We start from the raw sequence: 18,575 nt of genomic DNA, 5'->3' as shown, positions 1-18,575 counted from the left end.
GCAGTCATAATGTGGTGTGACATTGAAATTACGTAAATGCGTTGAACACTTGCTAAACCTTTGTGCTGTAGCCTCTTTCATGCTGCCTATACATCTCCCATACACCAGAAAATAAATATTTCAGCAGAATAGGTTTATGAAGTACAAAATAGGCTTTAAATATCTCTTTTTGAAGTTATCTAAAATCCAACAATTGTGGGAAGTCTCTAGGGAGAAAGTTGGACACAAGTGTTCTGAAATCAGAGCTTGTAAAAAATGTTTGCTGATAGATCTTAAAGTTGCATTCTCCAAGCATAACTGTGTAAATTCAGGAATCAGTATTAAAAACACTTCCATACACTGTTAAATTTTATTTTGAAAAAGTAATTCTGAAAATACAGCACAGTTCCATCAAGTAGGTGTGTTTTTCACGTTCAGACTCAAGAATTTAGGTGACACTTTTTATGTTCTCTTCCTCTCAGGCATGAACATGCTGGGTTCTGCTTTATTCTGCCTTACAACTGCTTAACTTACCATGACACTCCTCAAACACACCCCTGGTAGTAGAATAAAGATGTAAAACTCTTAATTTAATAATTCCTAATAGTATTCACATGAAAAAGAACTGGCTTATTTGCTCACACAGCAAAACAACGTAGAGAAAAGAAAGGCACTTCAGTTTTCTAATACAGTGGATTTATCTTTGCTGCAAGAACTTCAAAATATAAAAGCTCACTGTGATATTGGCTAGCTTTCCTTTTTGGGAAACTGAAGATCTGAAGAAAAAGCATATTTACTGTCACTTAATTAAGAATGACAATGTTGTGCATATTTACCTATTAGGGCAAACAGATCATTCCAGAAATATGTATTCTTCCTGGTGGCAACACACACAGATCACACAAGGACACTGGTTCAAAAATTTTAATAAAATATATCCAGATACATTTCATTCTCTGCCCATTGCTACACTGTAAATTTCAAAGAAATACGTATTTTTAAGAAACTGGGGGAAAAATTGAGCCACAGAAGTTGGTATTGAATATATAACTGAAAATCCGATTTGTTAAATTTGTCAAAATTAAGCAAATCAGTCTTACCATCCAGCACTTAACATCACCATTTGCCAATTCTGAGAAGACACTAAAATATTTACAATAAATAAATAACTTACATGAAGTAAATGCTTTACAGTTTCCTGAATCAAGTGAGTAAAATCAAGAGTACCAATGCAAATCACGTATAAAATAATTCCTTGCGGAAAAGGCATCACAGGAGGAGGCCAACATGCAATAATCTAATCCATGACTTGAGGAGCAAACAGCACACACACACCTACAGAGGCCAATACAATCTTCATTTCCTTTTCTGTGTGAGGTTGCACGTGGTCCCTGTGCCTAAGTAAGCAATTGCAGCAGCATGCAGTTTCTTTGGCACGGTGGTTTAAGGGAGGGAAAACCTGTTTACACCAGCTAGTACTGGGATAGTACATACTCACAGCATACTCAGCCTTGAACACACCAAATCAAGAACATGCAGCTCCACAGAAAAGCTTTCTGAGATTAGCCCCAGCACCTGCCACAAGGGGATCTTCTCTAGCACTCATGCCTGTGAATTTCCCCCCACTTTTATTTGTGTAGTGCAGCATTTCTTAGAATACAACGTACACCGAAATTTCCAAACTGCGAGCTGCCCGATACTGCAGAGTACATCTTGCTGGTTGTGGCTGAAATGGCTGAGGATCCCTTCCTGGGCAGCAATTCCTGTTCTTGCACACAGAACAACAAAAGGCTGCCTGGAGTGTGCTCTGTCCAGCTCAGCTTCTGCAGACCAGGCAAGGATCTGAGTGCCAAAACCACTGCATTGTGTTTGAATCAGTTTATTCCATTTCATTTTTCAAGAACAGATGCCTAATTACTAGCTTCAAAGGCAGCATAATCAGCAGCGTGTAACTCCTGGAATGGTGATAAAGCTAAATAACTAACAGCTCGGAGCTTGTGTAAAACATGGATCTCCAAAACTGTGCCGCTCCTAAAATTCATCTAATGAAGCCTAAAAGATCAAGTGCAAAAAAGTGTTCAGAGCTAGCTCACGTTTATGTGGATGTGTGCCCCGGCTCTGACTCCAGGAAATCACCACATTTTGGCAAATAAAAGTGTCAGACACAGCAGGTCCGCAGTAACAGAGAGCTTTTTTTGTTAAACTTCAAGTCATTTATTCATCAGTATCATTTGAGGATTGATAGTGTAGTTGTACAGAAAAGTCTTTAAAACAAACGATCAGTTGAGGTGCAGGAATTGTTTCATGAGCTCATAGGTGGTGAAAGCCACGGCCTGGGAGGGGACGCAGCGGATGTAATTCAGGGAGAGCCCGCGGTACAGCCCCCGTCGCACCCCGTGCTGCTGGTACACGTATCTCAGTGTCTGCACCATGGTACTGCCAAAGGAACCAGCAGGGGTACGCATTCAGCATCAAAATCATCTTACTGCAACGTTTACCTGGCTTTTAGGAGATCCGTGGAGAAAAACCCATGGCATTCCACACAGCAAAGCCACACATAGGACTAAAATGCCACACATAGGACTAAAGTGACAACCTGCACTTCCACAAGAAATTCAAGCCCAAGAGCTGGGAATTAAAAAGAGGATGGTGCAGTCCCAGCTAAACAAGTGTTGGTCAGAAAACACCTGCCCTACAAGATATATTACAGTGTTTTCCACCAGAATGGCTCCACACATTCTCTTGCCTAACTGGCAGGAAAGAGCAGAGAAGCATAAATTCCTTTTACAAATAATAATCTTAGAACATAATATTTTACCTTTTTAAAAGCAGAAATTGCACTGTATGTGCAAAGAGAACTTTCTTCACATACTTGTATTGAAACTAAGCAGACATGAAATGGAAAGCACCTGAAGTGCTTGGCATTCCCATGTTATTGCAGACAGGGCTCCTGGAGAGCACTTTCCCTATGTTCCAAAGCTTCCAGACTTCCTGCCTGCTTTATCCTCTCACCCTCTAAAGACAGACCTGTGCCTCTCCTTCAGAGCACAGCTCTCTGTATGGTCACAACAAAATCGTTAAATGGACAAGCCTCAGCTCTGTAAAAGGAGTCCTCACAAGTGCAACAAGTAAAACCCTGAGAACAATGAACATATTTTTATTTAAAAATCATCAGGAGTGGAAAATAACCAAGAAAAACAAAAAGGCTGGTGAAGAAAACACAACAGAGCCTTCACAGTTAAGCAACACTGAGGTTGTTTGTGAAAGGTCACCCAGGCTGCTCTTGGTAGGATCCAACCTTCCACTCAGGAGATTCCCAGTGAATTGCACTGGGTTCAGACTTACACAATTCCACAAGATTGAAACTAACCAAGAGGAAACTGTCCCAGAATATGGAATTAGATTGGGACAATTTGAAATTCAGAAAGTTGCTTGAGATGACAGTTGATTTAACATTATGATTTCTACGTTATTATGGTGCTTCCACTTCTACTGGAGGAACCTCAACAATGTGTGGGGTGTAGGAGGGCAAAAAGCTCAAATAAAATTTTATTACGCAAAATCATCTTATGGAACAGATTCTGCACCATTAAAATACACTCTGAAACTACTTCATTTCAGTAGAAGCATTTGGTCTCTCTCTCAGAGAGCTTGCTGATACTAAAGGTAGCACAAGTTGCATTAAAATACAAAAACCTATTTTACCAGTAGAGATACAGGATTACTACCAAGGGTGCCATTGTTATTTCAGGTATTTCTTAAGCCCAGATTGAGAGTGGTAGCTTTTGTCTGCAGGGAAACTTCTTTATTAAAAGAATTAAGAAATCGTAATAGTTCAGGGGGTGGGGGTGGCTGTTTTCAAGTTTGAGATTGAGAGCTGACCTCAGCTCACGCACGAAGCAGTCAGTGCAGATAACAGGAAATACTCACAGGCACTTGTCAGAGTCCGGCAGAACCGCTCCCAGCTGCATGCGCCTCCGAGTCACGTCCAGGGGATACCTGCACAGGGGACAGGCACACTGCAGCTCAGGCGCAGCAGGGACAGCTGCTGCACTGGTGCTTAAACAGGAAAACACATCCACGGGCAGCCTCCCAGCTCTCCTTGCACCGAGTCAGGAATGCAGCTCACGCTCTCAACGCGGCTGACAGCTCTCCACAAAGGGAGACTCCCCTTACACAACCAAAACCAGCAAACCAGAGCTCTTAATGCATTCCATTTGGCACTAGTAAGGAAGAGACATGAAGATCAGATGAGAGTATAAAAGAGTCTGTAAAGTGCTGAAGGGAGAAGACACCTGCATTGAAAATAAAATTAACAGCTTAAAGATGAACAGGCAGCGATATTTACAATGCAGTGATGTAGGGGAAAATCCATGCTGTGTAAGTCCATGAAATTAACTTATTTTATGGACAAAATAAAATAGAACAAGGACAGGGTGAGAAAGGAAAAAGCAAGTAAAGTAATAAAAATGCCAAATACAATTTCAAAGACTTGAATTGTTTTGGCTTCTTTTTAATCCTATGGTTTCACAGGTTACATAGGTTTGAAGGTAAGTTGGAATCATAAAGTTCTGCAAATTATGTTCAGGGTCAAATTTTTTTAGCTTTCCAAACAAGGCAAGAAACAAAATTGTTACTAAAAAAGATTCCAGCGGGTTTTAAGAGATTTGCCTGGATTTGTTTAATTGACTCACCGGATAACTCTTAAAAGACCCCGAAGATTAAATGGGTATTTAGTAAGTGAAACAATAGGAAACGCCTGCATTTCAGTATTTGATTAACTTAAAAACCTTACTGATAATTGTGTCAGAGCAAAGTTTCTTTAGCTTGAAGGGGTGCAGAGAGGAAACGGCCCCATCCCCACTTACGACACGGTCTGAGCGATGGCCCCAGCTATGCCCCCACACAGCAGGTTCACGTGAGTCCTCAGCACCAGCACGTCGGGGTTATCCAGCGAGGGCCGGCCAAGCAGCTCAGGGGCCTGAGCAAGCCCAATGCTCTTCAAGGTACCAAAGGTAAAAAAGGAAAAACCTGAAAGGAAATGTCATGTTATGTACTTGCATTAAAAAGTATCACCATAAACAGAAAGCTGCATTTACAAAATGAAACTATTTCACAGTTCTTTTGGAAGTTTTTTCTTATGCAGAAAAACAGAGAAACAATATTTTGAACTTCTACAGAAACTTGTGTCCAAATGGATTTGTGTTTATACATAATGCTACAAGAATACTTGAAATAAGCTAGACTGTGAGTTTTAAGGTACTGGATTGCTGTCAAGAATCAAAGAATTGGTGCTGAGAATTGCTCCTGAGAGCTTCCTCAGTGAGGGCCGTGGCTCAGCCTTTCCAAACGAGGGTGTGTGAGCCGGGCTGCTCGGTTCCACACGCGGGAGCGTTTACAGAAAAGCCACCGGGAGAGGGAGCCAAGGAGGCTCCGAGGCCGCATTCCCAGAGCCGCCGAGGATCTCCCTGCTGGACAGAAACGGCCTCCTTGTCTCCTTGGGGAAACTGGGAACACAACACAACCACTGCTTTACCTTGCTCACTCTCAGCTCCACACTGCAGAAAAGCCAGGCTTTGACTGTTGAAGACACGTTTTAAGGAGCATCACTGAAGGTGATCTGGACAGAAGCTAATTAACTGGGTGTGCAAATATATTAAACAAATTTAGAAGTGCACAGAACTGCTGAAGGACTGGCACATCCTGGTTTTAACTTACCCGCATACGGTGCCATTCCCACCACAGTTGGCATCAGCCCTCTGTAGAAGCCACTCAAACCACCTTCCTTTGAAAGGAAAACACAGCAGCATTTGTAGCAGGAAACACAGATGTCCTGAGTCCCCCCTGCTCATCCAGACTCCCATGACAGCAATCTGCCCAGCACCAGCCACCACACCAAGGAGCTCGTGTCACATTCTGCCTCCTGTGCCTGAGGAACTGAAGGGACAACTGCCTGGCTCCAGAGGAGATAAGCAAAAAGCAAGGCAAAAAATCTACCCCCAACATTGGAACTGGGAACATTTATGCATTATGCACAGCCCTCCTCCCCAAATCTGTTTGGTAATATCACTACCTTTCTTGGAAAGCAGCTTCTCTGCTGTTTCTGACCTCCCACGTACAGGAGCCTGAGCTACAGCTCAGCAGCCTCAGGCAAAAGCAGCATCCAAAGAACTTTTTACATTAAAAAATCCCAAGTGCACACAATGAAGTCACTTATTTCACACTAAGCCATTATGTTCTATGAAGTGCAACATTATTTAAGAGCATACTTTGCTTTTTCAGAACTGAAGATGAAAAGAAAAAATACCTTTGTGTAAATCATCTTGAATGCATGGATAATTCCCATGTACTTGTGTTCCCCTTTTACTTGGAACGCCAGGCGAACTCTAACCATATCAAGAGGGTAAGTACAAATCACTGCTGTAATACCTTTATTAAAAACAAAAACAAAACAAGCAAACAAAACTCACCTACACCTTAGCTGATTCTAGGATTATTTTGAAAAGCAGAATTTCCTTTTCTGGCAGTGAATACAATAGCAGGTACAAAGTATTTTGTTACAGAAACACTTACAGTCACTTACAATCAGTAAACAGGAACACCAACTCCAGCAACGCACAAAGGATGTGTTTGTACCTGGTGGTCACTGAAGCAGCACACCTCACCTAGGCCTGGATTTCCCAGCATTTCTGGGCCTGACTGTATTCACCTCAGCTCTGAAATCCGCAGCTCACCAGAACCAGGCTGGTTAAGTACATCAGCTTTACTGGATTGCAACCATGAAACCTAACCCTACCATACTAAAAAAACACCTCACACCACCAAATTTACATGTCGTATTCCAAACAGGCTCTGTCACAATTTGGTGTCATTATTGAGTATAGATACATGTATCTATCTACTCTATCTGAAAATGTGAAACATATCCTAATGACACACTAAATCATTCTAATTACATCTAAAATAGAGCCAGGCTCATACTGATGAGAAGTACTTAACTGTGTTGCATTACTGCATTTTAATAGCTCATGTTACATCAGCACTTCTGTTTTAAAACTGAGCAGAAAAGTTTTCTGGACTTAAGATACAAAATAAAAGGAAAAAAAAAAATCAAATCTTAGAACTAATCCAGTTAAGAGCTGCTTCAAAACAGCTGAAATGCTGAGCAACTTGCAGTTCTGGAAGCACAACTCCAGCACAGAAAAGAACAATTCTAACACTTGCCTGAGTAACTAATTCTTTCCAGGTAGGTATTGAGGCAAACCACTCCATGGCTGACAGTCTTTGGAAGGAATAGTTAAAACTCTTCACTAACAACAGTGGTCATTTTCTGATGGTACACCACAGTCACCAAAAAAAAAAAAAAAAAAAACAAAAAAACCCACCAGAGAACCAAAATCAAACAAAAAAAATTCTAGGGAAAGGCAGAAAAGAAAGTAAAAACCTTTGTAATTGGCACTGTTTTCTAGAAACTGCTCTGATTTAGCAAAATGGAGCTTTTTAAATTGGTCCTAGAGAAGAGAAGTACACTTTGGGTGGAAAGAAAATTGTCACGTGTTTTTGTCAGGAAAATGTCACTTCCTTTTAAGTCTTAATAGTTTCTTAATGACACCTCTTTTTGTGGGTGTATCATCTCCCCTCCTTTCCACAAGGCCAACACAAATCTGTAACAGGGGGAACAGAAAAACAACACAAACCAATAACAAAATCCAAATGCAACAGCCCCTGCAGACAAGCTCTGCTTAACTTTTATGCCTGGAGTTAAAAAAAAAAACAAAAAACAAAAAACCACTGCTCTGATAAACTGAATGATCTGAAAGTTATCAGGATTAGATGGTGAGATTAAAACACTCTAAGTGAGCTATCCAAAAATCTGACACTGGTCAGCTCTCAGTTGGGAACCAACTTTGTGGGACTCTGGATTATCCCATCAGTAATTCATTTTAGAAGAAAAAAACACCTCTTTTGGAGATTTTGGAAAGTCCTCTGAACAAAAAGCAGACATCTGCAGTTTATTTCTGAGGTTCTCTCACCCACAGGATTCAAAAGTTGGAAGCTGCAAAACACTAAAGTAACTTCAAGACTGCTTCCACTGACTTACATGAAATGCAGGCCCTCAGTCTAGAGCCCTTCCCCAATGGATTCCCTGAGATGTCCAGAAATATCATCAAATAGATCAATTCAAACAGTTTAAAACAAATTAAGGGAGGGGTAAAGCACTTTTACAGAGCTTAAGAAGGAACAGGGAAGCCATCCCATTTCAGAAAAGAGACTTTACCCCCTCTTCTCTTTCCAGTCCTGCACTGAAATCCATCCAGGCACTTCCTCTGAACAAAGGCTAGCAACAGACCAAGCAGGAGCTTGGGGAATGCACTCTTTAGTCAGCACACTCTGAAAACAGCACAATTTTAAAAAAACAACACAGATGAACAGTATGTAGAGTGAGGATTTAAATAGAAACTTGTAAATATATTTTCTTAAAGTCCTCTAGCTATGAATTTTTGAAAAACAAATGAAAGTAAAAGGGGATTTGGGACATGAGCCACAATATATGCTGTCTCGTAGCAGCTAGGAGAGGCACGTTCCTGCTTTACTGTTCATCCAAGGAAAATGCACACACAAGGGCTGAGTATGGCTTTTGGGGCTCAGGAGAGACACTGTCCCTTCCAAGAGGAAGGGAGCCAGCTGTGGGACACAAAGTCATTGTGGTGAAGCCTACAAAATCACTCATCTCTGCTCCTTCAATACTGCCCGATGAGAAGCCAGACCTCAGCACCTCAAGGCTCAGTCCCAGGCTTGAAAAAGCAAAGTCTGTCCCCACCAATGGTAGCTAAGCCAAAAATCTCTGCTGGGGAGGTGACACAGGACAGATTGACTGTGCACCAGCAGTTCAGAGACACACACTGCCCTTGGCACTGCTCTGAAACAACCTGAACAGGGGAATGCAGCTCCTCCCTCCACAGAGCCACCTCCTCACTGCCAGTGCTGACCCAGCAGCCAGGAAAGGCCCTTCTCCACTCCCCCCCTTGTGCCCAAGCACCTCTGACCATCCTGGGGACAGGACACTGGGGCACATTAGACTGCCCTTGAGTCCCTCCCAGGCTTTGGCAGCTCACAATGAGATTAGCTCCACAGGGATTCATCTGTCTCCCAGTTTCAGTGCTATCCCTCTGTTCTTAGTAAACTTCTTTGGAAATAAAAATAAAAACCTATCTGGAGCAAGAAAAACCCACAAATGAAATACATTTACATTGCAAACACAGCTGGTGTGCAAGTTTTTGTTATTTCTGTATCGTGCTCTTTGTACCATATCAGGAGCCCCAGAGATGAAATTAAGCACTGCCAGGAGATTCAGAGGAATAAAGTTCAAAAGTGATAAGCACAAGGCACAGCCTTGAACTGCAGATTTGCTCCTTAGCTAATGTAAAGATTAAATTATCCAAGTAGCATCTTCTGAACAAAACAAAGCTTCAGAAACAACAAACACAGAAACTGCTGATGAAAAAGATATTAATCAAGTTAAAGAATGCCTCATTTATCAGTCCTAATATTTCTTTGTGCCAAATAAATAATAATTCTGTTTCCTTCCATAGTGTATGTGAAGAACTAGACCAGATTTTTTAAAAATGCCAACTGAAGTGGGCAACTGTTAATTACATACTATTTAAAATGGAGACAGCCAACATCCTCCCAGACAGTGCTAGGTCAGTACTATTTTCAATCACTTTTAGTAAAAGTAAAAAGCTAGAACCAAAAGCGTACTTTCTGTAGTAGTTTAGTGGGACTTGAGTTTATTCCAGATAACATCTAGTCTTTTTTTTTGGCCTTGTTATTTTGAAGCTAATCAAGTGCAAAAGAGGAAATACACATTTCTATGTTTTGATTTGGATTTTTTATTAGAAAACTTTAAAAATTAATTTATAAAATAATTCTGTGATGTTTTATTTAATGTTACTTGTTCGTTTTTGATGTTACTCGATAATTTTCTTTCCTAAACCCAACCAAGCTCTATGATTTCTCTTCTTCCCAGCTCTCTTTCCTTAAAAGAAGCTATACCCTACTTATCTGTTAATGAAGTGTTACAGCTGAAATTTGAATCACACAAGACTCAGGAAATTCAGAGTTAGAGTTTCCACAGTAATTTTAACTGGGTCTCCTTAAATGTAAGCATTACAATAGGCTTTTATTTCCTCTCCCTCCACTGCCCCCATCCTCACTGCCTTGTTTTCCCTGTGGATATGCTTTTGATCCTGTTTATCACTTACAGAAGACACTTCAATGTTTCCCACCACTTGGAGCTGACTCAGCTCTGTTGAGCACCAGTCTGGTTGGAAACACTGGCATGAACAAGATTTGAGTTTGGTGGGTGAAAGCAGACAGTGAAAGCTGCAGGGGGAACAAAAAGCCCAGAGAAATACAGGTTATTTATCTCAACTTAATCCTGCAGCCATGAAACTGTGAATGCCCCTGTGCATCAGCACATCATCTCCTTTAGTGTCAGTGTGCCATCCTTTACTGCAGCCAGCACAGGAGGGAAAGCAAGAAGTATCACCAATTGCTTTCAAGTCTTCTCTGTTTTGTTTGCAAACCAAGAAAACTTCTGTACCAGATTTCAAACTCTGCTCTTCTAGTGCCTCCTTCACCCCCTCATCTCCTTGATATACTTCAGATAAACCCTCTGCCTCTTATCATCTAAAGAATATCCCAAGAAGCAGAATGCCACCTAGAAAACAAATACATGGGACACTATATAAATACTTGATTGCTGTGTTCATCTCACCCCAAGTCAAGCTCAGCTCCTCATTTTTTGGGCTCTAAAAATGAAACTACTGAGTCTATGGCACTTAAACACACCTCATAAAGCAGATTGTGCTTGCCAGATAGCACTGTGCATTAATTTATTTCTGTTATTCTAACCACACAAACCAGATTTAACCAGTAAGGTGCTTACAACAATGCCAGATGCTATTCATTTATTTATGGGAAGAATTGCACCCCATCCAACACTGACAGGTTAGGCTGATTATTCAGTGTTTTCACAGTGCCTCCCAGTCAGGTTCCCAGTCTCTGACAAAGCTCCTGGAAAAGCTAATAATAATGATAATAATAATAATCATCATCATCATCTTTGGAGGGGAGAAGTATATTGTAAAATGTTCCTTAGGACAGTTAAAGCCAGGGGAAAGGAAAAAAAGGAAGGAAAGAATAACATCTATGGATCTAGGGGCTTTTTTGACTTTTCAGATAGAAAGCCAGCCAAATTCTGGAACATACCTTAGCAAACAGGCTTTGTTAGTTTTTAGCACTCTTCCCAGTGTTTAATTTCATTCTCTTTCCTCTGATGCCACACAAAGTCTGAATATTTTAATGAGATTTTCCTAGTTTAACTGAAGGTAGTATTAAAAAATCCCAATTTTTTTTTCCAAAAGCAGCTAAATATGAATACCTGTGACTATTTGAGGACTGTCACTAGGCAGTTCTTAGCCTATTTTACAAAGGAAAAGCACATGAAGAATCACTTCAATTAAAGCTCAGCTCACTATTACTCACCTTCCCCTGTTTTTTTCTTAGCTACATTTGACTCAATGACTAGCAAGAGGAAAACAAATAAATAATCATACTATACACTGGCAGTTTGCTGATAGGTTTTTCTGCTGCTACTGCACTAATTAATAAATGAGAGATTTTAACATTCACAAATATGACCTAAAGAGCATCATGAAAATCCTGCATGGAAAAGTACAGACATTTCTGGCAAATCCAAAGAAAATTCTCATTTGAGAAGCCACAAATCTCCCTATTTCTGTGGGCTTATATTCAACCTAGCAGCAGTGGCAGAGGGGCTGATGAGCTAATTCTACCAGAACCTGCAGCTTTTTACTTCATATTGATCACACTGGTTTTTACACTTGTTAATAAAAGACTATTAAAAAACTGTGCTTCATAACAATAGCACAGAATTCACAGCTTGCACAAACATTTTTTAAAGAATTCTCTTAGACAAACAGATTTCAATTAGGCAACCACATTAAATGAACCATTTACTAGTATATTTGCTTAATCCAAATGTGCAGGAGTTTGGCCCAACCCCACAGGAAATGATGCTCTGAAGGAATATTAACTGTGAGCAAAAGGCATGTCTGAGATGCAAGCACAAAGCCCTACCTGCCATGGATCCAGCCATCAATCGATGCACATGCCCAGAAATCCCGAGCTGTTTCTTTATGACCTGCACAACATGGAACATTGTCAGTAATCAGGTATCAGAAAACAGCAAAACACAGCACAAAGCGCATCAGCACGTCAGTGCAAACTCTGCAGCAGCTCCCAAGAAGTTTACAATGCTATCAATTCAATCCAGAACATTTAATTACTGTTAGAATTTTTTAACACTGTTTCCAATGTTAAACACTGTTTCCACTGCTGCCGTTTCCAATTTCTTATTAAAAACAAAGTACTAAGAATCTACTAACAAAGCAAAACAGTAAGTTGAAAGTATTTGTACTATTCACTTCAGAAATTAGATTAATTGTTTATTTAGTTATCATTAATATGTGTTAAACAAGGCAAACTTAGTATATAGAGAGCAAAGGACACTGACCAAAATTGAAAAGTAAGAAGAGTCAATTTTTCTTACATGCACATCATGTGAAATACTCCCATAAAGATTTTAACTGGATTAAAAGAAAAGGAAAAAAAGAAAAAGGAAAGAAAAAAAAAGGAGAAATAAAAAAGAAGAGAAAAAGGACATTTCAGAGTAAGTTAATTACAGCCTGGAAGGAAGTTAGAAATTACCTTCCAGGCTTTTTATCAAATAACTGAGACTTTCTGCTATAAAGATCATTAGTATCCTCCCCCTTTAAGAATTAATTTTCTTTTACATATCCATGCAAAATATTGTGAAGGTTTCTGGTCAATTAATTGATAAAAGAAAGTGCTACGATGCTAACTGGGTTCTTGAAATTGCAGATTCATAAATCATTTCAATTACAAAGCAAGGCATGCAGTCTTTTATTCCACATAACATAAAATATGTACAGATCAACAGCATTCATGATTACAGCACAAAGAAAAGAACCTACAAAACCAATTACAGCAACTTCTTTGTATCAGTCTGCTGAAATTTGCTCTTAGGGAAGGGAATCACAATTTCAATGCCATTGTCCTCAGTAAATATTGTACCATTTCCTTGGCTGGGTACTAAATCTGACCTTTCAAACATGAAACTTCTCCTTGCTAATAGCTAAATGGTATTTTTTACTACAAACAGCAATGTTCAAAATATGTTCATGCTAACAACTGACCTCCATGAGATGCTGCAAAGATTTCTTATGAAAGAGTAAATGCAGGAAAACAGAAAAGAATTGACAAATTTTAGGGTTTCAGAACTCTGAAATGAGCATTTTTATCTTCAAGGTCATTTTTATCTACAGCCTGACATAATAATGTCATATCCAGCAGACCGTTCAAGTTTAAGTCCTTTTATCCATGAAGCACTAGGAATCCCAAATAAATACAATAATGTTTCATTCTACATTTTTTGCTACATTATTCACAAAGGGCTACCTCATAGCAATACAAATAGCAGTAGACTTTAAATTACCTTTTGTCTCCATTAAAGAAAGGGTATTATTCTCAGCAATACAAATATTTAGAAATCAGTCTGTACTCATTGCAGGCAGGGAAAAACAAAAAGAAAAGGAAAATGATAAATTCAGCTACCTTTTTATATTGGTCAAATGCCATAAACTGAATAGCGCCATAGGGAAAGATCCTGATCATCATCGCCCCATTTCCTTTATAGAGCCCAAGGTACCCTTCCTTTTTGGGGACAGCACACAACGTGGAAAATACTCCTGCAGCGATACAAAAAAAGGTGTTTAACACTCTGGGGAAGGAAACCAAAAATCAAGGAAGTGCTGCTGTGAAGAAAGTAAGCACGAAAAGCTGAGGCTGCCTGGTGCTGCTCAGGTAAAGTGGAAAATCCACTTTCACTGCCCAAACACTGCCGGAGGGGAGCCCTCAGGTGAAGCTGGATCCGTTTTCTCCTCTCCCAGACTCGGGGAAGCTCTGCAGGGAGGCCCCAGGACCTGCCTGGACTGTGAGCAAGGCTCCTGCAGATGCCAACACCACCCACAGCAGCCTAAGGCCAGCAACACAGGGGGAAACTGCCTGACTTACAGTTCAGTCAACTCTAAACAAATAAATAAATAATCATTTAAAGGCTAAAACCACGGCAAAATGACATTGCTACATGCTAAATTACAGATTAAATGCCATCACTGAGGAAATCAAATACAATTACTGAAGACTCTCATTACTTACAACTTAATCATCTCACACTCTTTATCTCAGAGTTGTTGCAACAAGAAGCAATCCTACTTTTAATCGGTGGGAAATAATGCAACATCACACAGAGTTTGGACAAAACCTATAGTTTTACTGGAAACATTAGCTATGTACAGTTGCTATCAAATTCACTTTTTAGTTTGATTCAATAAAAGAATTAACTGTGATAATCAAACAGTTTTAATTCCTATGCAACTACTAAATAAAAACCGAAAATGAAAATGATTCTTGCTTTCAGGCAGGAAGAAGAGAGTGGCTGACAAACTTTCATTTGAAATTTAAACAAAACAAGTATCTATTAGTTTCTAGGATTCTAAGAATATGAATAGATTAGTGCACCTTTCTACTATATCATTATATACTTACTATAGCATTGTATATTAAGATATTATTACATATTTAGTAGCAAATTTACTTTTAAGATGTCATGCTCATTACCTGCCTCTGAACTTACTTATGCCAAGACCAGAATTTCTCTCTATGCTGCAATGATGAGTTACTGTTTCTATTTCCTAGAACAGGGAGACCCACAAGCTCCACAATGCAAAGGTGTAAAAACACACAGGGAGGACTTGGATGAACAAAACCATGGTGTCTCTGCACTTACAGGTACCTCATCCACATAATTCTCCTTTTTTGCCTACTTGTAACATGCACACACATTCAAGTCAGACACAGTTCAGATAATCAGCATCATACCTGACTCCCAAAATAGGGAAGAACATAAGATTTTACTTGCCAACCATGGCACAATACAAAGCAAATTGAAGATTTAAAATCCCAGTCAAACCAATTATTTCACCTTTCAATTCATTGACTTGAGTGTATACTTGTGTCTGTGTTACTAAAACACATTGTTTGTGTTTCCCTTTTTGCCACAGCAAATATATTTATCCACTGAATTTTATGATTTAGCAACGATTTATTTTTCCAACTTCTAAAAATATTATCTTTAGTGGCTAAGTTAATAACAAGTTCAGTTACATGCAAAATTAGCCAACTCAAAATATTTTTTCCCTCTGAAAATTGCAACACTTAAATTTTGGAGCAAAAGTTATGCCACATTTCAGTAACGTCTGACATAAATGGCTCACACACCCTGCACAGGAGGGCACTGTTCGAGCCCGCCGAGAACAGCTGTGCACACGTGAGTTTGCTCTCACCATGACGCAACACAGATGCCGAGCACACATCACCTGCAGCTCCCAGCAGGCACAAACGCTCTGCTCGGTGCAATTCCCAGCAGCCAGGCCTGTCTGAGCTGTGGGAACCCCCGCAGGACAGCTCCCACCGAAATCACCCAAGCCTTGGAGCTGTGACGGCCAAGCTCCTGCTGCAAACGGAAGATCGAGCCTAGCTCTTACCTGCCTTATTGAGGATTGTTCTGACATCTCAAACTCTAACACATCGATTGATACCACAGCTTACACATGGCTTTGTTTGTCTTCTCAAACGGTAACAAAACATGGCACACAGCCTGACCAGACAGATACAACCTCCTGTCTGATGAGCACCTTTTTTATCAGCCTCACCGCTGAGTAAATTAATACACCCAAACCACACACACTGCATTTCAAACCAAAGTTAGCAGCCATCTTACCTAGGTGTTTGTAATGGTGGTTATGAGCTTGCAGCAAAATCTTTACTCGATCCAGTGGTGCAGTGGTTGTTTTGGCACAACATCCTGCGACACCTGTCCAAGGGAGAAACAGAAGAGTGACAGGATGAAAAAAGTTCTTTAGATCAGCAGTTAAATAAGGGCTTTTTCTAAGGTAGCTAACTCAATCAGGAACTGGAAAAAACCCCAATGACAAGTAAACAGCTTCCAGTAGATGCTACAAAGCCCCTAAAGCCTTAGTGAAACATTTAAGCTGCTTTTCCTGTTTACAAAAACCTAGGCCACTGTCCGTCTCCGCTGCTAAGGTCATTGCAGGAGGAACTTTCCTGAAAGTTACTCAAGAGTTTTCCATCCTATTTCCTCCTTCCCTCTGCGGGAAACAGCCCTTGCCGGTGTTCCCAAGGAGGTGGGTACGTGTCTGCCGTGTACCCTGTGCTACTTCAGAGTGAGATCCAACAGAGAGTGCGGCATGATGGAAATCTGTAAATAAACACAACCTTCCCCTACCCCCAGCAAATCAGTCACCTGAGACAACACCTTACAGAGCAATCAGGCTTTGTCTCTATAAGGTCATCAATGTGGCAGTATGTTTGCCAGGCGGTCTCGCCCCTTCACACCACCTTCATCTTGGGAACAGCAGCCTCAGCAGTGTGAGGACAGGGATAATCCGCCCTCCCCGAGCAGCCTAACGAGGGTTCGGGCTCCGGGATCATTTCATTGCGGCTGGCCGGGGCTCCGAGCTGGGTCTGACACACGTGCGAGTCCCGGGCGTGCACCGCGTCAGTCCACAGGGGAAAAAGGAGAAGCGAGCTCCGTGCTGCCCCAGGAGACCAGAGCCGGCGGCGGTTCCACGGGGACAGCGGCAGTCCCCGCCCGGGGCACGGGCACCCACCTCCGGCGATGAAGGAGCGCAGCCAGTAGAAGTCTCGGCGCGCCGCGGCCGGGGGCAGCGCGGCTCCGGGCCCCGCCGCCGCCGGGGAAGCCATGGGGCAGGGCCGGGCCGGCTCCCTCAGGCGGCGGCTCCCTCAGGCGGCGGCTGCCGGCGCTCGGGGCAGCGCGGAGCCCCCGCCGCGCCGCAGGGGCGGAGCTGCAGCTCGGGCCGGCCCCGCCGCGGCGCCTGCGGATCGCGTCAGCCGGGCCGGGCCGGGCCGGGCCGCCCCTTCAGCGAGGAAAGGCCGGGGAAAGGCCGGGCAGCGCCGCCGGAGCCCGCCCTGGACCTGCTCCGGGGCACCGTGCGCCGTGGAAGCCGTTCGGTAGCGCCCCGGGATCGCCTGCTGCTCCTAAGAACAGCCACCCGCCCATTTCACCAACAAATACGTGTATTTGCACCTATGGGCGCGCATAACCAAAACAGCTCTAATTAGACTGAACTGTAAAATGCATCGATTTCTCTTTAGCCATTTAAATGGCTACTTAAACTTCGGGCTAGAATATGAATATTTCTTTTGTCTACAGTTCTGGTTTCATACCCAGAAAAAAAAAAAAGTCAGTATGATTATTTCTATGCAAGTTTCAAAATGCATCAGAAGAGGAAACATTGAAAAAAGAAAAATCAGCAGTTTTAGAACCAGAAAGGTCAAACATTATGATTCCACAGCTGTCAACATTTTGGACGTTATTTTAGATTTTCTGCAATGTCTCTGTTGATTACAGTGTATAAGGCTTTCCTTCATAATAATAAATACCAGGAGGTATTTGACCTTTTGTCCTCAGTTCCTGAAGCAAAAACTCGCAAGTGACCCTCTGGATGCTGGTGCATGGAGCAAGGAGAGAGCACACACCTGGTGACAGCTGGGGAGAGAGCTCATGTGTCAGTTTTTCCATTATTTTTCTGCAGTTACTCACCTATTCCTTATATACTTTCTGCCCCATACATCTTGACCTCATATTTAAAGTATTTCACATACCAATATGCCTTTTTAAAAAGTTAGTCTTCTAACACAAATAAACCAGTCAAACAGATCTCAATGCTTGCACAAGTAAAAGGAATCACTTTCAAAAAAGAATTGCCAGATTTTTGCTTCCTGCTTGTGTCAGATTGCCTTCAAGAAAAATTACTTATTTTTTCCTTTACCAGATTATATTCCTTAAAATTAAGCATGTGTCAGAATCAAAAAAACTTAATTTAATTTTATTTGATCATTGCCTCATTTATATATGTGAGAAATGGCTGCTACAATATTCATTCTTTCCCACAACTAAAAAAATAATAGATTTCCTCTACAAACCATTAAATGAGACTTTTAAACAGAAAACCCTCAAGCCTCTTTACCTTTTGTACTATACCTGAAAAAATAATTTTTTATCGAAGTCACTCTTTGTAAGTCTCTACCAGAAAGGCAACTGCTCTGTGAGTTACTGAAGCAGGTTTTGCAAGTCCCTGTTGATGCCATTTTCTCCACCCAATTTGTATTCTTTTAGTTTTTGCTCAGGAAAAGCCTCCTCCCACCACAGCAACCATACTGTGTTAACAGCTCCAGCTGTAGGGGCCCAATTTACTGACTGCACACAGAAAGCATTGCAACTGCACTAACAGCTGAAAGTCATCACGTTTCTAGAGTTTCACCACAGAGCAGAAAAATCAATAATCACAAAGATGGGCTGCCACTTCTCTTAGCTACAGGCAGGA

General features: G+C 41.3%; 1 protein-coding gene across 4 annotated transcripts; it reads right to left on the bottom strand.

Moving 5' to 3' along the window:
• Window positions 1–889: 889 nt before the first annotated feature.
• Window positions 890–18,301, bottom strand: SLC25A16 (solute carrier family 25 member 16). Of its 4 annotated transcripts, none has more exons than XM_058810465.1 (9): window positions 18,233–18,301; window positions 15,929–16,021; window positions 13,702–13,835; window positions 12,145–12,208; window positions 6,287–6,408; window positions 5,698–5,764; window positions 4,848–5,010; window positions 3,910–3,978; window positions 890–2,415 (listed from the first exon to the last, which is right to left on the bottom strand). In XM_058810465.1, exons 3-9 carry the CDS (start codon window positions 13,762–13,764, stop codon window positions 2,259–2,261), a joined length of 705 nt encoding a protein of 234 aa, XP_058666448.1. In that variant the 5' UTR covers window positions 13,765–13,835; window positions 15,929–16,021; window positions 18,233–18,301; the 3' UTR covers window positions 890–2,258. The 4 variants fall into 4 exon arrangements, with proteins under 4 accessions (XP_058666448.1, XP_058666447.1, XP_058666445.1 ...); XM_058810464.1 differs by having other exon boundaries at window positions 18,219–18,284; XM_058810462.1 differs by lacking the exon at window positions 18,233–18,301 and adding an exon at window positions 16,839–16,996.
• Between the last annotated feature and the right edge of the window lie 274 nt (window positions 18,302–18,575).

The sequence above is a fragment of the Ammospiza caudacuta genome, chromosome 9, assembly GCF_027887145.1.
Source record: "Ammospiza caudacuta isolate bAmmCau1 chromosome 9, bAmmCau1.pri, whole genome shotgun sequence".
In the NCBI taxonomy this organism is placed as follows: domain Eukaryota; kingdom Metazoa; phylum Chordata; class Aves; order Passeriformes; family Passerellidae; genus Ammospiza; species Ammospiza caudacuta.
The sequence above is the reverse complement of the archived record's forward strand: the minus strand, read 5'-3'. Positions and strand labels throughout refer to the sequence as shown.

What these genes read in the sequence shown, in the direction of transcription:
- SLC25A16 (XM_058810462.1), bottom strand. Translation starts at nt 16,932, where the DNA reads ATGGCTTCCCCGGCGGCGGCGGGGCCCGGAGCCGCGCTGCCCCCGGCC. An exon ending in GATGGCTGGATCCATGGCAG is followed by an intron (nt 6,409 to 12,144) that starts GTAGGGCTTTGT and finishes TTTTTAATAAAG; the next exon opens with GTATTACAGCAGTGATTTGT. An exon ending in GCCATCGCTCAGACCGTGTC is followed by an intron (nt 3,979 to 4,847) that starts GTAAGTGGGGAT and finishes TCCCCTGTGCAG; the next exon opens with GTATCCCCTGGACGTGACTC.